Genomic DNA, 25,638 nt, shown 5'->3' on the forward strand with positions numbered 1-25,638 from the left:
CATCCAACCAAATCAGGCTGTTAATAAAACATGCTACATTGAAGTTCTGACAAGGCTGCATGAAAAAATTTGAAGGAACAGACCAGAATTGTGGAGAGATGGTTGGATGCTTCATCAAGACAATGCACACAATATGCTCTATTTGCCAGTTTCTAGTCAACAAAGAAATCCTTATGTGTGATCATGCACCCTAGTCACCACACCGAGCCTCTTGACTTTTTCTCTTTCCTAAACTGAAAAGTGTACTTAAGGGAACCCCCCAGAGCCATATTACAATTAACACTATATACAACGTCCATTGAAGACATCCAGAAAAAAATGACTGAAGTGTTAAAAGGGCTTACCAAAGATGACTTCCAGAAATGTTTCTGTGTGGAAGAAATGCAGGAAACTGTGTGCAAGCCCTAGGCAATTATTTTGAAGGGAATAACTTGTAAGATATGAAATATTTCATTATATTTATTTTATTGTAACAGTCTTGTTATTTAATAGAAATACCTCTTATTTCTTGCTGATTTTTATGGTTACAAATGGGATAACCTTTTACCCCATTAGTGGGTGTGCACATGTAGAAAAGAAAATCACTTAGGTACTTGGTTACAGGTTAAACTAAGATTTCAATTTCTGCTGTGGGCCATGTTCTCTTCCTCAGATTTTATATTTCATTATTATGTGGCTACTACTACTACTATTACGTATGTATTGTTGAAGCTGGTATATGTTTTCTGCTGGAGGCATAAATTTTATCTGATAATTTGAACATGTAGAAAATTGCACAAAAAAAAAAAAAACTGCAATTTACTTCCCAAAAGTAAGTAGCAACATTACATAATTAAGAACTTTTTTTTGAATACAAAGGAAAATGATGTGCAACTTTCAATTCTTAAATGTAGTGAATTAAAGATGTTTTCTAACAGAGAATGGTTATGCATTCAACTATGCAAATAAGACAACTCATATTTCCCAAGCAAACTGTATAAAGTATATTTTTTTAATGAATGCCACAAAAATTAAACAATCACAAACCTCCAAAGAAAATCAGGTTATTTGAATATAATTAAATGAAAATCTTATTTATATATATATATATATATATAATAAGCTTATATTAGAAAACTTTCAATAAATTTAAAAAAATAAAATGACAAAAAGTAACTGTGTTTACCTGAAATAGACCCAACTACAAGAGGAATATCATAATCTGGTAGATCATCAACTCTAGGTTGCTTTCTTGCTAATGGAGTACTAATATTTCCTGATAAATATTTCATAGGATAAAATGCTGATGAATCATGATGAATATTAATATTGTGGTTGTGATCTTCTTCTTTTAGATTAACTGAAAAACAATTACACAAGAAAGAACATAAAGGTATACTCACTGCTAAAGCAACTCTGGAAATGGAATAGGTTTTACTCAAAAAAATTAACTACAGATGTGCTTAAAAACATAAAATTTCACAGGACATTTCATTCATAATAACAGGAAATGTAAAGTGGCACTGAAAATGTAGTTAAGCAAGTTTCCATACATACTCATATTTTAGAATTTCCAAAACTAAATAGCATTCTTGTGGTTTAACACAAAATGATATTATTTACTTAGATGGTCACATAGAACAAATATTTTTTAATCAACATTATCATATCACACTAAAACTATCTGGATAACAAGTAGAGATAAAAACATTCTTCTGCAACTATGCAAACTCATAATGAGAAATGCAGTAAAAATTTTTAAGCTGATGACTGAGATCTGTATGTTTAATCAAAATAAAAATGAGTAAATAAGCTCAGTGTATAATAGAAAGACTTACATACATAAAGAGAAATTAAAAACAATTCTAGCAAACTATGGAAGCATGTTGGATGAGTCATTATAAAGAAAATATTCTTATAGACATAAATAATACCCTATGCTTTCTTTCTCAGTTAAATCTTCTTGAAAATTATACTAAAATTAGCATACAAACAAGCTATAATTTAATAAAAGTACAAGGACATACTAGTCTTCCCCTTGTGTTCGGTGATCAGTAAAAATATAAACTGCCTAGTAAATTAAATGGTTTCATAGCTCATTGAGAACAAATGTTTTTTTTTACTCAAGTTTCCTTGATACTTCATTACTTTTAAATAAATAGCATCCCAAAGGAGCAATATATACCACTTATTAATTAAAAACTATTAAAAGTTATTAAAAAGTAAAGATGACAGCTAATTTTGATACTCACTCTCGTCAGATAGCAGTATTTTCAGTATCAACTTCAGCAGAAGTTCAAAAATCTGGCACTTCTTTAAATATTTTTCTGGGAGTAGTCAACTGTGCAAGGAGGGGAAACAGAATAGCCAGACTTAAAGAAGCACTGCAGGTGCTGGATTTATGCATTATGTTCCATTATTAATTCCTAAATACTAATTTCTGCTTAACATATTTTCTAGACTGCCCTCTATTACAGCCTAGTCAACACAACACATCATCTGCCACTTATTTGGAGAGGTCTTCAATTCCTATCATTAACCAGAGGAAGGAATTTCTAAAGTCTTCCTCATTTGCAGCTGTATTTAGCTGATCTCACTGGGTTTCTCCCAGTGAATTATTCTGTGTTCTTCAGTCAACACAAATTTAGTTGTCAAAATGCATACTTTCCCAAATTTACACAGAGAAAATTAAAATTTTGTCTCTGATCATGTGACTGCAAAAATTATGTTATTGCCTCACCCAAGCTTGCTGATAACATAATATGAATTATCCCTGAATATTTAGGCTTTGCCCATACTTTCAAAAAACTGTTACATTTTATATCTCAGAGATGGAAGATTCAGAGTCTTACTATATTTCAATCATGGCCCAGGTGACATCGAGGTTTGATCAGTGTTGGTTTTTGTGAGTGTTCTGGTCAGCGACTCAAATTTTCTTTTTCTTGCTTTGTTCCCATGGGTCAAACCTGGAAGAAGCTCTACCTTCCCATGGTCTGGGCCAGGCAGCTTAGATAGTATTAACCTACCTCCTCATGGTGGGGGGTGTGATGGCCCATCCCCAACCTTTATGAGGCTAAAGGTTGCTCTCCTTGTCAAATCTCTTTTTATTTTTTTACTTTTATGTTTTAGTTGACCCAAAGAAGTGGAATCTCTGCTTTGTTCTATAAAACTACTGAAATATAGGGTTCTGTAATGATAAGTAGATGACCTCTAGTTGCATATGTGTGGAAGCACAGGGTGCGACTAGCTAACCAGCTCACTTAAATGCAAATGTACTTCAATCGTTCCAGTTGCTAATAATAGTATTAGCAGTGGAAAATGATGTAAGAAAGCTAGTTTACAAAGCATCAGACAAAGAAAAAAAAAAAAATGAGGAAAAAAAACCACCTCCCAAACCACATCTCCTGTCCCTGAATTTATTCAAACTACCTACTTTCATAAAAATAGATTAAAGTTTTATTCCAAAAATCAACCATCCACTGGCTGAAGGCAAACTTCTGCACATCTACCACTCATGTGTAGTCCGAGCAAGAGGAAGGATGCCATCAGCAATGAGCTTGCTCAATCCATTTAAAGCCTTAAACACCTCAATCAGATCACCTTGCAGATATCTAGTCTCCAGATGCCACAATTTACAGAACTGAGGCCTTTCTTGGTAAGACCACTCTTTCGTTCCCTTCACTGATCTTGTTGCCTTTCTCCACACCCATTCCGGCAGATCTGCATTCTTCCTAAAATGGGGCCTGCAGACTGTATGCAGTACTAAAGATGTGGCCTAACCATTGCCTTCTTCAATGGGATAATCACCTCCTTGTCCCTGCTGCCAACCTTTGTATCATTTGAAAACTTAGCCATTAAACCTGATATACCCTCATCAATATCATTAATAAATATAGAAAACAATATCTGAAAATAAGAATGCCTAGATGTTATTATAAGGTAAGCTCCATATTATTTATCCTTCACTTGTTAGATCTGAAGGTGCCTCTTTGAGATACATTATCATACCTGTGGTTGTGCCTAGAAGAATGCATATTCTTTATTTAACTTATATGTATATTAAAAAACAAATTAAGGCTCTGTACAGCAAGCTCAGATGGGTTAGTCATATCAAATGGAAAATAAAAGGCAGAAGTTTAAATCTACCTATATGAATCCTTGTTTGCTGCTATTCTGACCTATGCCTCTGGTGTTAGAGTCACTAATATTGTTAGTCCAACGATTTCCCCTTCTGAGCATAACTGATGCCTGCAGAACTATTTTAAGGGCAGGATCAACATATCTTGAAAAGTAAGATATCTCCATATGGAAGTTTGGGAGTCTGATCATGCTAGTAGAAAGATTGATAATAGGAAACTCCAAATCATCCATATCGAGGCATCTGAATGACGATATTATTCAAATATGGCAGCGTCACTAGAACATTTCTGACAATGGGAGAGATACCGTATTTCCCCATGTATTAGACACACCCTTTTTCTAAAAATTTGGGGTTTAAAAACTGGGTGCGTCTTATATAGTGGTTGTAGATTTTTTTTACTTGCATTTCCCGCTTGTTGTCTTTGCGCTCATTGTTTCGCACTTGTTACCGGTATATTAGGTTACATTTTGCCACGTTCTGCCCAGAAATGGCTCAGAAAACATTTTTTGTACAGTGCTGAATTCAAGTTGAAAGTGGTCCAGTTTGCAAAAGTGAATGGAAATTGTGCTGCTGAACGTAAGTTTGGTCCTCCTCCAACTGAGAAAACAATCCGAGATTGGCTACGGGAAGAAGAAACCCATAGAGAGGCAAGTCAGCAAAATTGCATGATTTAGAGAGGGAATTGAAGAGCAAAGGGCAATTGGAATTCCTGTGTCCATAAAGATGGTTCAGCATGAGGCAAGAAGAATTGCTAATGAAAAAGAAGTTACTGATTTCAAAGGAGGACACAATTGGTGCTTCAGGTTCATGAAACGGAATGGACTAAGCATGCATACACGCACCAGAGTTGCCCAAAAGATGCCTGAAAGCTATGAGCAGAAGGTCCTTGAATTTCATCGTTTTGTCATTCAATGTCGGAAGACACATCAGTTTGAGTTGGGACAGATTGCAAATATGGATGAAGTCCCCCTTCCATTTGATGTCCCAAGTAACAGAACTGAAGGGGGTGAAAACTGTAACTGTGAAGACAAGTGGACATGAAAAGAGCCATTATACAGTTGTTCTAGCTTGTTGTGCCGACGGAACCAAGCTGCCTCCTATGCTGATTTTCAAATGCAAAACAATGCCAAAAGAAGACATTCCTCGAGGAGTGATTGTCCACGTTTATGACAAAGGTTGGATGGATCAGGATGGGATGAAGATCTGGTTTGAAAAAGTTTGGAGCAGGAGACCAGGTGGGCTCTTACGCAAACCTGCCCTATTGGTGCTTGATCAGTTCAGGGCACACATAACAAAAAACACAAAGATTGCTGCAGAGCAAAAAACAAAACTTGCCGTCATACCTAGACGCTTGACATTCCAGCTCCAACCACGATGTCAGCATTAACAAACCCTTCAAAGCTGCCATGAGAGATGAATGGAACCAATGGATGAAGTCTTCTGGGGACAATTTGACACCAGCAGGAAGAGTGAAGAAACCAACTACAGGAGAAGTTTGTACCTGGGTGAAAAGATCCTGGGATAATATCAAGATTGAGATCATTGTCAAGTCATTTAAGAAGTGTGGCATTTCAAATGCCATAGATGGAACTGAGGATGAGGCAATATATGAAGACAGTGATTCGTCATCAGACAGATGACGAATCACTGTCTTCATATATTGCCAATCACTTGAGGACAAGCTAATGGATGGGAGTTTTGACAGTGATGAGGAGTTGTATGAATTTTATGATGAATAAAACTTGAGTTCAATAACTTTATGTAATATATTTTTTTTCAAATTTCGGGCCCCAAAATTAAGGTGCGTCTTATACGTGGGGAAATACGATACTTATTCTGTCCTGCCTCTTGTGTCTTTAGTCAATCATAAGATCAAACCATGGCTTCAGTTTGCATGGCTGTTTCCCCACTGGCTGTCCACAACCAGAGGCAGACGGTTAAAAATTCTTACCGGGAAAAACTTGTAGCGGCCTCATACTAGCCTATGTCCAAATTCACACCGGCCCCCATCAGTCTCCGGCCCACTGAGGTTTTCCTGGAAAGTTATGGCCAGTCCGCCTCTGGCCACAACTTGAAATTCAAATTTAAAATCTGGGCTTAGTAACTGATGACAGGAATATCATGGAAAGCCTATATTCTGATTTCACATGTAGAAAAAATATCAATTACAAACCAATCACTCTGCACACAGTGCCTCATTCTCCTCCAGCTTTCTCTGGCCTACCTTAGCACTCTTCAGGCACTCACAGGGAAGCCCCTCCTGCCAGGACCTACACATCACCTATCGTGGCTTTATCTGTTATGTCAGATCTAACCAATCGACTGATTGCTTTGGCACATGCAAGCAAACAAACAACAATATCCCTGAGGAGGAAAAAATGGATCTGAGATGCACTCCAAATCCGGTGGCAAGCCAGATGGTGAAGTCACAAGAAAATTCACCCCCACAGTACATGAATAATGCTACTGCTATCTGGTTCACTAAACTTTCAAGCTACTTTCCTCCTCATAGGCCATGGCTCATTTAATAGAAAGTTATGGGCCCATTGAATACAGGACACTGTTTTTTTTTGTCACTGCAGCAAGCAAGGAGACTGGAACCATCATGTTATGCATGAGTACCAAATTTACACTGACCTCGAAATAAACCTCATGTGCCTTCTGAATATCACCTCACTAAAACCAGATCATCATCCCAAAGATACCAGGAAGGGCTACGATGCTTTTACAACCTATGCCATCAACATATTCAGGTGTCAGGCCTTTCACCTTGCCTAGCTAGGATAGCTGTTTGTTTGTTTATTTGGTTTTTAGGAGCATTAGCAACTAAGGCCATATTGCTCCGGGGATATGTGGTGGTCATTCCCTGACCTTTCCGCATCCTCCATATTTGGTGGTCACGGGCTCAAACCCCAGTCTAATCAAGAAGCGTGTGCTATGCACTGCTGCTCCTGTCCACCTGGCTACGGAGGTGCCGCTAGGATAGCAACTCATGTGATACCACCACCACTGCAACAACCAACTGCACTGAGATACCAGTTCACTTCAAGCTACTAATTCAACTCATCATCTCCTCAACCTTCCACTCAGTTTCTCCATCCCTTCTCTGCTGCTTTGACCTGCCATGACCTTGAGCTTTCGCGATGGTGGTGATAATGGTCTAGCAAACTTCCCTCTTTTCTGGGTGTGACACTCCTTTTCTTTTAGATGAGAACCTCCACTGCTGATACGGGAGCCTTCACGTAAGCGGGATTTGCTGATGGTGATGCTCCCTCATCACTGTGGGATTTTGCAGGCAGGTACTTTTCCTGCATTTGACTTTGCTCACCTGTATGCTCCCTGCATATAAGTGGGGTTTGCCGATGACATCTCTCCTTTCCTGGGATTTTCTCCATCCCAGGAGTATCTTCAGAAATCCTGGTCACTTTTCTACTGATCCGGGTCTTCCTTGCACCTGGGTAGGATGTTCTGATAAAGCCTCTCACTTCCATCTGTCATGGGATGTATCCTATTGCTGCTGATGTCCCTGCAAGCACTCACTTCCTTGCTACTTCTTGGTCCAGACACTCACTTCCTTGCTACTTCCTGGCCCAGTACAATCTTAAACTGTTCTTTCTTCTTACTGACAGAGTGCATCTCTTGTGCCTCACTGTAGATACCTCTGCAAACTTCTGATCCTGGGAAATTGTCCTCCCAGCATGGGATTACTGTTGCAAGCTGTGTGCCCTTGTGGAAAACCACGACTCTCACTTTGTCATATTTTTATCTGTTTCTATGGCCCAGTATGGGCCATAGAAACAGATAAAGTTTCAGATAGAAGGGTGCAGCACATGAGCTACATCCTTCCACAGGCTCCCATACCCACTTTGTGTTCTTACTTCTCACTTACCTGGGGGTATACCTTCTTATCCTCCCTGCTCTTAACTATTCTATATTTTTCACTCCATTTCTGGACCCCCCCCCCCTCTGCTATTGTTCTGGCCAGAACATTGGTGGCCCAGTAAGCATTTCTATCTACCATACCTGGTCTAGCTCCCCATGCCATACACCACATATGCTGGGGAGGCCACTTTCTGGTGATCATGCCTCCAGATAACTAAGTGACCAGTCAAACAATATGACCAATGAACTAGTCTCATACCTTACACTACTCACACCTTGACTGGTTTTGCAAAGTTGTTCAGCATCAGAGTGTTTAATGGGGATTATGGAAAAGAACAATAACCACCCAACAAACACATTATATCCACTATGGCCAGAATACATGCAATATATGCTGGTCATATATTACATGTATGCCAAGTCTAGCTCTTATATCAATATTTTAATCTAAGAGCTAGATTTGAGGGGAGACATCCTGTCACTGTTAATAATTTAGGAACTTTGTTCTTGGATAGAACTTCATTTATGTGTTTTGATTAAGAAAGTTTTCCAAAGAAGAGCTAATTTCTGTACAGCAATTGATTCTACCACCTCATGATAAGGAGGCAGCCTTGAGCACTGAATCTGGCATTCCCCATCTGAGGGGTTAAGTGGTGCAAACTCTTCTCAGATAATTATTAATACATATCTTTTTGACTGAGTTTTGAGATAACTTTATGTTAACAATTGTTTTGAACTTCACTCTTTGTTTAAATTTGAAGTTTAAAATTAAAAGTGAATTTAATAAATTAAGCATTTTGTACATGTGGATTTCTTACTAAGTCTCAAATGTAACATACTTCAATCATAATGCAGCTCTTATGGCACACTAGTTCATATGGTCTATCTATATAATAATTTGCTTATGTCCTTCTATCCCTGTCTGGAATGCTTTTTTGAACTTGAATAACTCAAAGACTAAACAAGCTTTTGACCTGATTTCTTTTGCAATAGGTTTTATTTTGCAGTAAAAAAGAAAAAAAAAAAATCCAAAAAATTTTCCTATCAATTTTCAAATTCTAAGAAATAATTTAGAAACAATTTCTAGCTTTTGTCATTGCAATCAACAAATCTCAGGATGAGACTTTCAACAAAGTTGGCATTTTTACTACTTTATGTAGCAGTTTCCAGGTCTAGATAATTTTCGTGCAATAATTTTTAATTTTTTTTAATTAAAAATTTTTTTTTTAATTTTTTAGTCATACATGTAAAAAATTATTAAATTGCATTTTTACCCAAGTCCATACCACTGACACCCTATCAGTGAAGGAAGCCAAGCAAAAGGTTTTTGTAATTACTTCAATATTAAATCTTTTCTTCTCTAAAACAGTTTGACAAAATATTTGCCATGGGTATTCTAGTTATGACTTTTACGTACATTTGCCAAATTATAACTCTCTTGATCAAAGAGGTTCAAAAATAATCTTTAATGTAATACATAAAACTATTAACATTCCTTTCACAACAAGGGAATGCCAGAAAGTTTATAATTTGAAATTGATACAAAAAAAAAAAAAAAAAAGCCGAATAACAAATAAATCACGCACACTGACAATTGTTTAAATAGTCTTGCAGGGGCTCATTAAAGGATTGACACATGGTTTATGACAACAGACACCAGAAAAGGAAAACGGAATAGTAGCAGATTAAGGTGATGCAGGATGTTGGAATATTACTATGAAAGGGTTAACCATTTAAATCAGGACTTGACAAGGCCAATTCTACCAATACCTAGAATTGTCTGCACTCTGAAGGTTGGTGGGCTTAGCCTTGTCAAGTTAGTTATGGGAAAGAGAGGTTCCTTCCAAGGAATAAAGTATCTGCTTTGATATTGTTGGGATATCAGAGACGTGGTGTCACACAGATATAAGGAATGCGGAACTGGAATTTGGGGAATACAATGCGTATAGAAAGGATAGACAGGACAGGAGGGGAGGAGGGGTTATGCTATTAGTTAAGAAACACAAAGTCCAAGGAAGTGAAGCCAGACGACATCGATGGACAGGGCAGTGTCGAGTCAGTTTGGTGTGACATAAGCATAGGGAAATCAAAATTGAGAGTAGGAGTGTGCTATAGGCCTAATGACTCTGATGAGTATAATAAGATATTGTACAGGGAAAGAGTGGGCCAGTAAATCAGAGAGTCTTATAATGGGGGATTTTAATTTCCCAGATATTGACTGGAATTTGTGGGTTAGTCACTCGCACACTAGCAAGGCTTTTGTGGATTTATTGGATGATTGTTTTCTACATCAGCATGTTCGTGAGGCAACAAGAGGGAGCAATACTCTTGATCTGATTATCAGTAGTGATTCTTCATGCATTAAGAATCTGCAGATAAATGAACCACTAGGTGGCAGTGATCACAGTGTGTTGAAGTGGGATTTACTCAAGGAGGTAACTACCATCAGAGGTAAAGGGAAGGGTTTTTGTTTTCGTAAAGGCGACTATGATGGTCTGAGACAGTATTTAAATTCTATACAGTGGGACCAACTGATGATATTACCAACAGCAAACTCAAAATGGGAAGCATTCAAGGAACTAATCTTGGAGGCTACCAGGCTTTACATACCAACTAAGAATTATTGTTCAAGGTTTAGGCCTAAATGGTTGTCAGATGAACTAATGAGACATGTGGCAGAGAAGAAAAATGCATGGGATACATACAAATTAATGGGTGACATGGAAGCCTATGATAGATATAAGTTGGTCTGTAACCAAGTCACAAAGGAGATTAGGCAGGCAAAGGCAGACTACGAAAAATCCTTGGCAAAGGATGCAAAGAAAAACAGAAAAGAGTTCTTTACCTATTTAAACTCAAGAAGGAAAGGGATGAATCAGATTGGTCCACTGGATATTGATGGTTCAACAGTTGAGGATCCTGCTCAGGTGGCTAACAATCTAAACGAGTACTTTGCATCTACATTCACGCATGAGGAGTTATTTAGGAAGGAGAATGATGTAGGTAAAGTAAACATTGGCAGTGAGTTGGATGATTTTGTAATAACTGAGAGGAAAGTGGAGGAGAGATTGTTGAGGATAAACATAAAAAAGGCACCTGGGGTGGATGGGATCTATCCAGTTATATTAAAGGAGGCAGCAAAGGAAGTAAGCAAACCCCTAGCCATAATTATGAGAGCTTCTTTGGACTCAGGGGAGGTACCCATAGACTGGAGATGTGCAAATGTAACCCCAATTCACAAAGGAGGATCAAAGGCTGACACAAGTAATTATAGACCTGTTAGTTTAACTTCTGTTCCAGGTAAATTAATGGAGGCACTGGTTAAAGAAGCACTGCAGGATCATCTAGACAAGAATTCAGTTATAGCTCAGACACAGCATGGTTTTGTTAAGGGCAGGTCTTGCCTGACCAATTTGATTGGATACTATGATGTAGTCACAAAAGAACTGGATGCAGGGAATAACTTTGATATTATATATTTGGATCTTAGAAAGGCTTTTGATACTGTTGCACATGGAAGACTGCTGCACAAATTGGAGCAGTGTGGCATTGGAGGCAAATTGCTGCTATGGATAAGGGGATGGTTGAGTGGCAGAAGACAGAGTGATAATCAATGGAACTGCTCAACGTGGACTAATGTTATTAGTGGAGTTCCTCATGGTTCAGTGTTGGGTCCGTTGTTGTTTTCGGTGTTTATGAATGATATTGATGATGGGATATCAAGTTTAATGTCCAAGTTTGCAGATGATACAAAGGTTGGCAGGGTTGTTAAGGACACCACTGACGCTATGCTGCTGCAACAGGATCTGGAAAGGTTGAACAGATGGGCTAAGAGGTGGCAAATGAAGTTTAACATTGACAAATGTAAAGTACTACATATGGGAAACAGTAACCCCAGAGCAACGTATCAACTCTGTGGTACTACACTGACAGTGGTGGAGAATGAAAAGGACCTGGGGGTAATTGTGCAGGCAGATATGAAGTTCTCTGAGCAGTGCAGACGAGCTGCAAGAGTAGCTCATGGTGTCTTGTCAATGATATACAGGAATTTTTCTAGCAGGGATAAGGAGGTGATTATTCCCTTGTATAAGGCAATGGTTAGGCCACATCTTGAGTACTGTATACAGGTCTGGAGGCCTCATTTCAAGAAGGATGTAGAGCTGCTGGAATGGGTACAGAGAAGGGCAACAAGATTAGCGAATGGAACAAAGGGTTGCTCTTACGAAGAAAGGCTTAAGTTTTGCAAATTACAGAGTCTGGAGACTAGGCACCGGCGAGGTGATCTGATAGAGGTGTATAAGGCTTTGAATGGTTTGAGCATGCTCAATGGCAATGGGATTCTTCATCTTGCTCAGAATAATCAGCTCAGAGGGCATAAATTCAAATTGAGGAAGGACGGATGTCGGATAGATGTGCGGAAATTTGCCTTTGGCCAGCGGGTGGTTGGTTGGTGGAACCAACTTCCATCACTTGTTGAAGTTGATAGCCTAAACAAATTTAAGGCTCAACTGGACAGGTATTTCGAGCGAACAGAGGGGTGAAATGGGAGTGGTGTTTTTTTTTTTTTTTTTTTTTTTTTGGCTGATGCTGAATAAGCTTGCTTTCTTGCATCATATGCCTCTACTAATGCTAATGCTTCTTGTATTTTTTTTAAATTTCACAAACTTGTAAAGGTGGCATCTATTTTACTGAAAGTTTTGTGCATCTGGTTCAGAATAAAACTAACAGAGAGGAGTAGCCTATTTGTGAGAGAAAGTAGCACTGGAGAGGTTCTGAGTCAAGGTGGTGGGATCCAACCTGAGCACAAGTCCCAGGTGCTAGGTTGCAAGACATGCCATATTAACATTTTGGCTAAGAATGCCCATCCTTTCATTAATAAAGAAGAACAAAAATTCAGCTTATTATTTTTAAAAGCAATGGAGCTTGTTGCTCATAACCAATTTTATATATTTTCCAGGAGAAGTATGTGTGTTCATGAGCTGATATGTATGTTGTACAGGCTGAAACACCTAGATCAACACAGAAGGAAAACTTGTTCCCTTCACCTGAGATAAGATAACTACACCCTTGATTGAAGAGGACTTTAAAAATTCCTCCATTCATCAATGGAACTGAAACCAGACCTCTCTAAATGAGTGGCAGATAATGAAATATTGTGCCAACTAAACTGTTACAGAGGGTAACAAAGAAGAACATCCAAATTGGCAAGACAGGTGCCATTTCAGTGCAGATCTGTGGGATCAAGATGGAGTTTGCATTGACTCACTTCAACAGCAAGTATTCTCTAGCATACATTTCCCTTGATGTTTGAGGGAGCTAGAGAGACCTAAATTTCAGCTATACAGATAAATCATTGTGAGTAGGAATTTTGTACAGATAGAGGGATACTGAACATGAAGTAATTACCGCTTAGCAACTTACCTAAGCCAAGGTCTTGTAATTATCATATTTAAATGGAATTTTTGGCAACAAAGACCACATCTAGGTCAGTGTACATCTGGATATTCAATATGCCAGTTCCACCAAGGAGGAGATTCAGTTTTGCACGGCTGAATTTTAAAAATAAGATCATTTATAAAGATTTTAACAGATTAATTTGGTGAATAAAGAACAGGTAAGCTTCAAGGTTCTTGAAGGTTGAGAACACATGTAGAAACTAATTAATGAACTACAGAGGGGATGTTCTCTGCTAGCCACATAAGGTCATCAGAATAACTTATATATCATCTCTGGATGAAATCAATGGTGTGATAACTGCTATCAACAATTCCTTGAGTGGCAGGGATCAAGGTAACTGTGTTGTTTGAAGATAAAGCACTCAAACCTATGTTGCTACAATGTTTATTTCCAAATTGGAAATATTTACATAACGAAGTCAACATTGTGGTATTTTCATGCTACTTCTTTAAAGACAGCTGTCACCAAAGAAGCAACTTGAAGCACAATAGCCTTAGATGCTGATGCACCATAAAACTCCTAATAACCAACAAAAGAAGCAGTAAGAAAATATCACAAAATATGACTCCATTATGTGCTATCAACAATGTTTGACAATATTTCTCCCTGTAGAACACCTGCTGTGATTGTGTGATTACTGTAGAGTATTAAAAGCATCCTCTCTCAGAACAACAAATCAAGAAACCAAAGGGTGCTTTTCTGTGTATATAGTGATCGCTTCCATATAAAAAAGATGGTTATCCAGAGAAATGATGACCATTCTTTTTCCCCCAATGCTTGAAGGCTTGACACAGTGAGCACTGCCAAGTTTGTGATGGCTGATTTTCTATAGACTGCATAATGAATACTGACTGGCTTCTGTGGGAAAACTGGTTTGATTTGGTTTGGCAATAAGGCCTTTTCCAAAATCTTTAAAAAATTAAAAAAAAAGAAATGGGCCTGAACTGGTCAACTTGAAAAGAAAGTTGTTTTTTGTGAGTGGGTCAAAATTTGTATCTGCGCACAAATGCACAGATCATTAATAGTTTGATCAGTGTTGAGCCTTTTCACCACGAATTGTGATTTTTCATCATCTCCTGAATGTTGTGGCAGATAGGACATTAATAACTTGAATGAGCTGCTGTTTAGTAATCTGAATCTTTGCAAGTAAAGTATACCAGAAAGCAATTTGATCTAAAATTCTTGTAATGCATTCCAGTCATAGCTTAAGGTCTAGGTCAATATCGGTGTTCTAGAAAATGATTTACTTTAAGTGAATACACATAATTGTTGAAAAATTTGAATGGACATGATTACTAATTTAGTGGAATAACTGGCACTAAAAATGACTTTTGCCCAACTCCTTCCAATTCTGTAGTCATAGGGTTGTTGTTTTGTTATTTGGTTTTTAGGAGCATTAGCAACTAAGGCCATATTGCTCCGGGGATATGCGGTGGTCATTCCCTGACCTTTCCGCATCCTCCGTATTTGGTGGTCACGGGCTCGAACCCCGGTCTAATCAAGAAGCATGTGCTACGCACTGCTGCTCCTGCCCACCTGGCTACGGAGGTGCCGTAGTAGTCATAGGGACCTTACTTCACCATGCAAACTGCACAGCACTACAAGTCCTATATGTGTGACTACCACCCACCTACCCCCACAGAGAGAGAGAGATTTCTAGGCTTGAACTCAATCAAAAATGTGAAGAGCAGTTATCTACATGGAGTCCTTTATGATGTATGGGTGATGGAAAGGGAAATAAAACACTGCCTATGCCTGCACCTTTGGCATATGCAGTGTGGGGCTTCTGTTACAGTTGGTAATCCTGCTTTGGTAGACCAGCTAAAAACGTAGTTAGCAGGTTATATTTTATTTTGTATGCATTATTGATTAGTTAGAAATATTTCACTTTAATTTACTTATTTTTTTTGCATTATTTAAATCTTAATCTATGTTGTACTTAAACCTAAGTTATTAAGATGTTATTAAGTTCTCTTATAGCTATATAAAACTTTTTTTCTCCCCTTCTCCTTCCAAGAAGTCCTGTTCCCATGGGAATGGCTGTCCAAAATGAAAAATTGAATATCTATCATGTGGTTTCTGTGAAGAATCCATCATCACAGAAACCACATGATGGATATAATGGGAAACCTTGGTGCTGCCTTACAAGAGACGTGCATGTGTGTGTGTGTGTGTGTGTGTGTGTGTGTGCACGCGCGCACACGTACTGACTGATTTATGTGATAAAATAAAAAACAGTGAAGGTTATCAATGAAATACATTGTTGATTTGAAGTGTGCAATACTAAGACACTTTTTTTTTTTCAAGAAGGGGAGCTGGTTTCATATGAAACAACTAAGGCTATAGGAAAAACTTGTCTTCAATTAGCAGAGGCAAGGAACGTTGGATAGCATCATCCTACATTTCTAAGTACAATATAACTGTTTACCTCTAGTGTACAATTTTTATATTTTTCACTATTCTAATTTTTTGAAGTTTCTTTTTTTTGGTGAAATGGGGAGGCGTGATAATTAGTGGATCAAAAAAATCAATCGTGAGACTATTGCTGCAGTTGCCAACTGCTAAGGAACATGATATATTTCTTTGAAAGCATAATAAAATATTCTGTCCTGAAATAAGGTAGGAATGAAAATAACATAAAAGTTACACTGATATCTGAGTTGCTAATGACTATCTCTGCTTTGTTGTTCAAATTCTTGAAGGATTTCCCATCCTTCAAGGTTTGTGATGTTGCAACACTTGAATTCCACCAGTTTTAGGAGTTTCCAATGTAAAAATCTAGGGATTTAGGATTGAAGACCAGGAGGAGGAGCTGCAGAGCTGATCCTCATGATCAATCCTTCCTAATGAATTACAGCGGTGGTGGTGTCCAGCCTGCCACTATTGAACTAAAATGTATGGCAGGAAGGGCAACATTCTTGCCAACATTACTGGATATGAAAAGAGATCAATAATGCTGCTGCCAGCTGGAGGCAATAAGAGACATGAGTGAATGGGGAGGGTGGGAGAGACATCTATTATCAGTTAATGTTAATGATAGGAACATTAACCATTTCATTAAGATAACAGGGGTTATATGTCCACATCTCTTAATTATAGAGGCTGCTAAATGAAAAAACAATTACTGAAGAAGCCAATATTCATTTTTAAAGCTGTATCACAACTTACATGTTATTGTAATTTTAGTACATGCAGTTTTAAATGCCATTGTAGCTTATGGCTTTTAACTCCTTTATATTTTTTACAGATTTTAATTATTGTACGCAGTGTAAATATTTTAAAATTTCCTGATCTCATAGGGTTTTTTCTATATTTACAAATGCCAACCATCATATTATATTAAACTGAAGCATGTAAATGATTAACTGTTTTCATTTAGGAATAATAAAAACAAAAGGCTTTAAGTAGCATTTCCATTTCTAAATGTCATTGTTTCTGTTTCAAAATAGGGTCTACTTATTTAGAAACAGAAACATTACTTAGAAATCAGTTCTAAATAAAAGAAAATTAATAACAAAATTTATCACTAATCTTATCCTTCTCTGAACGGATAGCTGAGCAGATAAAAAGCATTTTCCTAATCAGGCATTAATACTTTTCACAAGCATCTAAATAGGCCTATTATTATCATTAGACTGCTAATATGTCAATGTTTGATTATACTGGAATGAAGTGTTTTTTTTTGTTTTTTTTTGGCTGGTGCTATAGAAACTCTACTTCCCTTGCATCATATTGTCACTATTGACAATTTCATTTTAATTTGTACAAATACAGTTCTTATATTATAATCACTTTTAGCAATAATCAAAATAAATACATCACTTTCAATTCCAGCTTATTGAATCCAGCTTAATTTATCAGGTACAATACTTAACAGTATTGTACCTGATCTAATACAACAAAATATTATCTCTACAAAATAGAACAAATGCACTTAATAATCGTTTAATAAAATAACAACTTAATTCAAAAGTTACTGTAAAATAAAATACTGGTTATTTATAAATTAATATAAATAAAATAAAATACCACTGGTTATTTATTACAAAAAATAGTGATGGAATGACCAACAATCATTGAATAAAATTATTTTCCTATTATTCATTCTGAAAATTTTTTATATTGGGGTACCAAAGTGGAATTTGGAAATTTATTATTATTATTATTAGCTATATGGTGAAAGGAAGCCTGAGGCCTTTGCTGCACCAGCCAAAAAAACAAAAAAAAAAAAAAAAAAATTCCAAAGGACTCATATCTGGTGAGTATTGGCTTGGCACACCCAGGATCCTGAGCTGGATATCATCATTCTTCTCTTTTCTTTTCTTTCCTTTCTTGGTGATTCCCTTCTACTTTAGACTCTCTCTCTCTCTCTCTCTCTCTCTCTCTGGGTAACTCAGGAATTTTTTTTTTTTTTATTTTGTCTGGTGTAGCAAAAGCTTCAGGCTTCCTTACACCATATAGCTAATGATGATAATAATAATAATAAGAAGGAGAGAGAGAGAGAGAGAGAGAGAGAAGGAAATCCCCAAGAAAGAGAAGAATGATGATATCCAGCTCAGGGCCCTGGGTGTGCCAAGCCCATACTCACCAGATGCGAGCCCTGGTGAAACTGCTTTCCAAAATGCTTCATAAAAATCACATTCACTTTATTTTAATTAAAAGCGAAGTTTTGTTAGCTACTTTATCAAACAAGTTTTCTATGTAGGAGTGTAGAACACTCGCCTGAAATTGAAAGTTAAAAATATAAAAAAAAATTCTGAAAAAAAAAATAATAATAATAAATAAATAAACCTGAAAATAAAATTTCACGCGTCATGGAGTTTTATCTCCTTTTGTAGTTCTTACACACACGCACAACAGTTCATATATTCCACACACAAACCCTACATTGATGTATTTTAGGGAGTCCTCCCCCAACACAGAAAAAAAAAAAAAAAAGACTTTGATGGAACAATTTCGCTACTCAACATTTACCGGCATATTCTCAACATACCTCTTTTGAAGGGTGGAATCGTCTGGGCTACTGCTCAGAGGCATCTGAAAACGCCTATCATTATAATTAAACCGCTTAAGTCAAGGTTTAATTTTGCCATTCTTCAGTAAAACTATGAGACATATTCACTGTACTGTGTTTATAAAGTACATGAACATTTTTTTTAAAATTTATTTAAATTGTTTATACGTAAAAATATCAAGCAAGCGACAGAAACATGTAGACAGTAAATTATATTCCCGCCCACTCCAATACGAACTACATAAAATTATATCAGCTTATGTTAATCAACAGTTTTAAGAGAGTTTAAAGGATCTTATTATAGATTCACACCCTTTAAAAATCCACAAGAAACTACTACTCCATTTTTACATAAGCGTACACACCTTATAAAAATCACTCGAATTACTTACCAATGTTTAGAGATGCTGGCAAATCGTACTCTTCAAGAGTCAGGGGTTGCATAACTCTTCTTTATCTTTATTGTGGTCTGATTACAGCTTTAATCATAGATAACAGATAATTTTGCCATGACACAATTATAACCAAACGAAAACATTGATCAAATGAACCGGCGACTGCACAGACAACAGTCTGCCAGACCAACAGCAAACGGGCGCCACTTAAAATGACACATCAAGGATTAACATAAAAAGAGTGTCGCCACCGTTGATGCATAAGAAGATTCAAAAGGAATCTTTATGATAACTATAAAAAAAAAGTATATATATTATTATTATTATTATTATTATTATTAGCCATATGGTGCAAGAAAGCCTAGCCAAAAAAAGATGCCCTAGTTACCCTGAGAGAGAGAGAGAGAGAGAGAGAGAAGTAGAAAGGAATCACCAAGAAAGAGAAGAATAATGATATCCAGCTCAGGACCCTGGGTGTGCCAAGCCCATATTCACCAAATGTGAGCCCCTTTTCGTTCTATATATATGTAGAACAATTGTGAAAGAACAAAGACAAGTACAGATTGCCGATCTTCAAGTAAGGGGTAAGTCTCCTTCTGAGGACAAACTAATTTTATTGAAAAATGAGGGAACAAACGGTACTGAAACGGAAATTTCCGTTATTCAACAGGATCAGGCAATGTTATCTGAAGAAGCTATTTTTGGAGATATAGCTTTTGAAGTAATTCCAGGAACCTCTGGTTACAACAAAGATTCCGATGGAGCTCAGCCTAGAATTACAGAAAGTACAACTGTCATGGCAAACATTTTAGTTAACAACGGGGAATATAGCAAAGACCATGATGAAGTTCTTTCTCTCGATTCACACTTCAGAATTATAAAGCTGAATAGAGATGACATCGATCTGTCTCATTTGATTGGGTAAGTATTGATGAAAGTGGTTACTTTGAAGTTTTATAAATGAATTTCAGAAAATAATTGCGAAGAGACTTTTAAAAAAGTTACATTTTAATCGAAAGAGGGTAATATTAAAAAGGAAAGGCACTTTCCAATCTCTTTTAATTAATATTTCACATAGATTAAAAGTAGCGTGGAGTCCATTGCATATCTACTAAATATCCATAGCTTTCTTTATCTTCGTAAAACTTTCTGGATTACTTCACTGCGCTGTGGTAAAGACCTTTGTCTGCTCTAGTTTCAAATTTGTACTCAGCAACGGATGGTGTCAAGAGAGTCATGACTCCTCACTTGCTGTCTAGTACGGTTTTTATATGGCAGGACAGGAGCGAATGATGGTGGTGAGCCGCATTTGTAGTTAGTCTTATGCTTTAACAGCTGCAATATTTCACTGACTGTAACTGCTATACTTATTGCACAATCAAATAAGAACAACTCCGTGGTACTTTTCCGTTTATTTTCACTGCCAACTAAAGTCTACTGGGTTGCTATCTGCGAGTTCCATTCCGAAGGCAGCTTACTTAATAAAGATTTCAGAATAAATTAAGGATTTACGACTTTGAGGTCAAATCCTTTCAGAAAAAAAAAAAAAAAAAAAAAATGCTGCGCATGTGTAGACGTCCAGTAAACCAGGTTTCGAGAAGACAGGGTCTGCTTCTCTTAGAACGATATTGCAAACTGCATTTTCCTATCCTTTGTTTTGAATGTGAAGTTGTAGACAGAAAATTATTTACAAAGGAAGCATTGGAGCGTAAAACATTTACCGCTAATTACTAATGCATTTTCTTCTTCTGTTTATTAAATTCAATCCAATTTAATTGTGGTAATTTCCATTGCAGATATAATGATGAAAACATCCCATTTTCAGAAGAATTATCTCAGGATCATCGAGTCATAAGAACATTGTATAAAGCTGCAGAAGGCTTTGCTAAAAACGTTAGAATGAAGGAAAAGAAGAAAAAGTCAGGAGCTAAATTCTGGCTACGGTTTATTTCTAATAGAATTTTGAAGATTTTCAAATAGTGTGAAATTCCGGATTTCGGCATAGAGCACCTTCTCGAAATTCTTTTAATACACTGGAGCATCTTTCCTCCGTACTCAGAAGTTTCTGACCATTACGAGCAGAGCTATACATCTGCTATCAAAATTCTTCATCATAATGAACATTGAACATTGTAGGACATTGTATATTTATATTTTCATTTTTATGTTTATTAATCCTATATGCTAATCTCTGACACCTAATGTTGCATTTCAACTTGATATATTGTCACTGTGGAATGAAAGGGGAACATCATTGCTGTTGTGCTGATGGAAATCCATGTGCAAATCTATTGGTTGCCATCGATACTGAACTAAGGCGAGTGCTTATTTCTAGCCGAATTGGACAATTTCTACAATCGGAAACCTAGAGAATGAAGGGTCGGTTCCATTGTGGAGTTGCCTGCAGAATATCTCTTAAAAATAAAGGTACGTCATAGAGTGGGGAACATTCTTTGCTACCATCGCGAATACCTCAATGAACGTGTTACTTTGCTGCTCATGAGGAACTTAACTTATATGGAATTTACTGTGCAGAGAACAGGGAATAGAACTGCTGCTGCTCATGCGCGAATCTACTGGTTGCCACTGATACTCAATGAAGGCGAGTGCTCATTTCTACCTGCATTGGACAATTTCCACAAACGGAAAGCGAGAGAATGAAGTGTCTCTTCCATTGTAGAGATGTCTACAGAATATCTCTTAAAAATAAAGGTACGTCACAGAGTGGGGAACATTCTTTGCTACCATCGCGAATACCTCAATGAACGTGTTACTTGATGTCCATGACGAACTTAACTTATATGCAATTTACTGTGGAGACAATGGGGAATAGAACTGCAATTGCAAAGGACAATTTCCACAACGGAAATCCTAGTCTGAAAATATATTTCACTGATTCTGCTAATTGCCGTAGTGCTGAATGCTGATGATTGCATATTTCTAGATGAAGTAGGTCATTTCTACAAGTAGGAAAGTGGAGGATAGATTAGTCGCTGCTATTGTGGAGATGATAGCTACATTTGTATGAGTAAAATACTTATGTCTAAGTGTTTTTGAACATTAACTGCTGATGTCGCGAACGTGTGACAAAAATTCTAATTTCTGTCGATGAGAAATGCTGACAAGTAATTGAAAATTATTGAGTTAGAAATCTGTTTGTCACTCTGGCTATTCAAGTTAAAGATCCTGGATCGTGTGTTCAACTCCACCTCGTGTCGCTGTTAACAACATCACAAAAACCTTTAAAATGGTCACAAATATGACTTGGGTATGTTTTTGTGAGAAGTGTGCATATTCTGGTCATTTGGCTGCAAAGAAGAAACAATCACTTGGAGAGAGGATTCTGTGATTTTGTCCTCACCACGGGAAGGTGGGTCAGTCCCAGTAAAACAGGTATTGACCCTGACCCGTTTGATGTTGCCAGACGGTGGGCTCGATTGCTCTGGGACTCATTCTTCCAAAGGGGGGAAACCACCCGGGTGCAGCTGAATGGATGTCTGAAGGCTGAGAGAGAACGTTGATCATGCGATTCTTTCTTTCCGATGATGCAAGAAGCAAGAAGTTGAATGAAAAACCCTTTTTGTAGTCCTGCCCTCGGTAAGCTCCTCTATGATTGGGTCCTCTCTACGGAAAATCTTCATACATCTCTACATATCTTCATAGATATCTCATTCAAAGTCCTGCCCTATGGATAGGACTTTGAATAAGATATCTATGAAGGAATGCCATTTTAAAGATGTTAACAAAGTTGTCCTGCAATGTTTAAATATATTTTGAATGAAAGTTGTGTTTGTAATAGTTTTGTGGTTTGACAACAGGACAATAATTAAGGAAGAAATGATGCCCCTAAAGGAGAAGTGACCTTGTTTTGTTAATTTTGCACATTTTCTTAACTCTGTGTAGTGAAAAATAGAAATAAAATTGTAAATTAATTATTGTGTCGCAGTTCGTAGCAACATTGATGTACACCTAATACCTTTTTCGTAAATAAGGAGAACGTGCTCTTCGGAAACTGAATTTGTGACTTTTGATAAAATATGGGCATGCACACTGAATGATCACACAATTTAACGATGACAGGAAGGCGAACGCCAAGATTATTATTATTAATATCAATTTATTCCTAAGAAATGTCCCTTCACAGCTATCCAGTTAGAGGACACGGGCATGATAATATTGAATAAATATTGCCATACTATTTACAATCTATGTACACAGTACTCAAATGAGTTGACACAATACATGGCCTAAAACAGCATCTGATTATATAAAAACAACAATAAGTAGATAATGTAGCATCACCGAAGTGAGATCACCTAGAGTTTGAGCAGGGCATACATAACTGCTAGAGAGAGACAGATCTCTTAAGTTTTATCCTTGCACAACTTCTGAAGTCAATGGATAAGGTGTAAGGTTTATTGATGTCATGCGGCACTAGGGGTTTCCCCCATCAGTCACAGAGTTGTAGACAATGTCCTTTTATTCTCGTTGGAGGTGTGGAATTTGTTATGGGAACAGTAGCTTGTCCCATTTTATATTGTCGTTGTGTTGCTTGTTCCATTCTTAGTTGCCTTTTGTTACTTGTTCCTTCTCTACCATTTTGGTCTGCGGGTCTTTCTGTATTTGTCGCTCCATTTAGTTTCCAGTTGTGTTATTATTTACTTATTGTGCCAGTGTGGCTCGGCGTCTGTCAAACAGTTTCTGTGCAAATTCAGTGAATGCCATATATGGTTCTTTATCGTCCAGGATGAATTGCTCCTGATCCTTCAATGAATGTTGTAGTCTTTTCACCAGCTGGCAGCGGATATCGTCGTATTTGGTAGCAGTCAAACATTAGGTGCGACCAAGTTTCTGGATCGCCACAAGTACAATTTGGATTTTCAATTATTCCCAGAGCTGTTAGTTTGGCGTTTAGAGCACCATGTCCTGTGAGTAGGTATGTTACAAACAGACCAGGTGCGTACCACATTGGTAATTTAGGTTGGAATCTATCTACATTTGGAAAGAACTTCTTTGTTATCCGACCTTTGATGGAGACATCCCATCGTGCCTGCGACGCCGCCTACAGCAAGTGGGTCTGGAGTCTACTTTTTTCCACAATGCGGTTATTTCCTGGATCTCCGTTGAAGTCAAGCTGTGTACAAGCGTTGCCTTTAGCAAGCTCGTGGAGGATGCCTCTCCTCACCACCTCTAGATCCAAGGGTAGGGTTCCAGCGATAACTTGCAGGGCGTGTGTGCTCACTGTGCTGCAGGCGCGAGTAGCAGTGGGTAGCATGATTCTATGTACGGATTCAAGTATTCTTAGGTTTACAGCTGTGCTGGCCTTTCTGACCAGACACCAGCTGCGTATGTTGCGATTGGTAAGAATCTGCTTTATAATAAAACATCATAGTCCTCTGTTTCAGTTCCCAGTCTCTCCAGGCAATTGTGTTTATTAAGGCAGTGTAGTTTCTTATTTTTCTTCTTACGTAGTTTAAATGCGGTTTGAAGGATAAGCGGGTATCCAAGAAAGTCAATAGATAACCTATTAAATATTTCGATGGAATTAAATGGAAATATGTTATCCAGGGAGGTCATTGTACGCAGCTTTGATCTATATTGGAGTGCAGTGACATGAATTTTATTACTATCTGACGGTCTGGCAATGATATCCCGGATATCAGGCGAGCTTAATTTTCCAGAGAGAAGCTAGGCGAAGATCACGAGCTTCCTAGAGATGATGTGATACTTCCAAGGTAGCACATTTAGATTCCAGAGCATGAGAAATTTTAAGATTGTTGGTACAAGCATGCGATCTTATTTACCTATTTTACAATCCAGTTTTCAAGTCTGTAGTTATGAACTTCACACTTGAAACAGCCTTTATGATACCTGTGATACGTTGACACTTTCGCAATCCAAAGGAACCTCTCCCGAATGTAAATATACCCTCTTAATTAACTTCAATAAGTCAGTACAGTCCCTGGCAGCCTCCCTCAGAATCACTGAGCATATGCCATCCACCCCAGGAACTATACTTGCCTTTATTTTGCATTTGTACAAAATCAGAGTGGATTACCAGGCCACGCATAATAAGAGGGCTGAAATGGCTGTGGAGGTTTTCAATACATATTTAAAACCATTATCCACAAAGAAGCAAATGCAAGAACCCTGATAACTCTGCAGTCCTTTGTCACCATGTAGACATCTTATGTAAGGCGGCTCCCAAAGGCTAGTTCAACTCCACCGTGTTACACTGTGATGTTACAAAAACTCTGCAGGAAGGCCAGATATGTGTGAATGCTATGTTTGTGCCGTGCATGTGTTTGTTATGTTGTTTACTTGTTTCCTGGCCACTTTGCTATCAGGAAGCAACAAGCACCAGGGTGGTGCGTCCTGATACCCGTCTACGCCACAACTGAGCGCGAACCGCAGGAAACCTCGACTGTCACGTATTGAATATCGCAATCATTCAAAATATGAGCAAATAAAATTAAATTTAACAATAAATTAATAGAAATCAGAAAAATTAGATAAAAATAAGTAAATAAAATAAAATAAAATTCATAAAATTAAAGATAAAAATAAGTAAATAAAATAAAATAAAAATAAAATTCATAAAATTAAAGATAAAAATAAGTAAATAAAATAAAAATAAAGATAAAAATAAGTTATTCATCTGCAATGCTACTAAATAACACTGACTCGAATCTGTAAAACGTCTTTATTATGATAAAATAAAATACATGCGTACTGATCGTATGCGTACTGTACATTAAAATATTAAAACA

General features: G+C 37.3%; 1 protein-coding gene across 1 annotated transcript in view; it reads right to left on the minus strand.

The window, feature by feature from the left end:
- LOC150087801 (uncharacterized) overlaps positions 1-19,053 on the minus strand; it is a 48,389-nt gene extending 29,336 nt beyond the window's left edge. Inside the window, exons 1-2 of the mRNA XM_090370422.1 lie at positions 18,866-19,053; positions 1,166-1,339 (exon numbers count right to left, since the gene is read on the minus strand). Of these exons, the coding sequence (XP_090226548.1) occupies positions 1,166-1,339; positions 18,866-18,917 (226 nt within the window). The 5' untranslated portion in view covers positions 18,918-19,053. The remainder of the gene's footprint in view (positions 1-1,165; positions 1,340-18,865) is intronic.
- Between the last annotated feature and the right edge of the window lie 6,585 nt (positions 19,054-25,638).

This window comes from Mastigoproctus giganteus, chromosome 3 (assembly GCF_048544385.1).
Source record: "Mastigoproctus giganteus isolate SK-2022 chromosome 3, ASM4854438v1, whole genome shotgun sequence".
In the NCBI taxonomy this organism is placed as follows: domain Eukaryota; kingdom Metazoa; phylum Arthropoda; class Arachnida; order Uropygi; family Thelyphonidae; genus Mastigoproctus; species Mastigoproctus giganteus.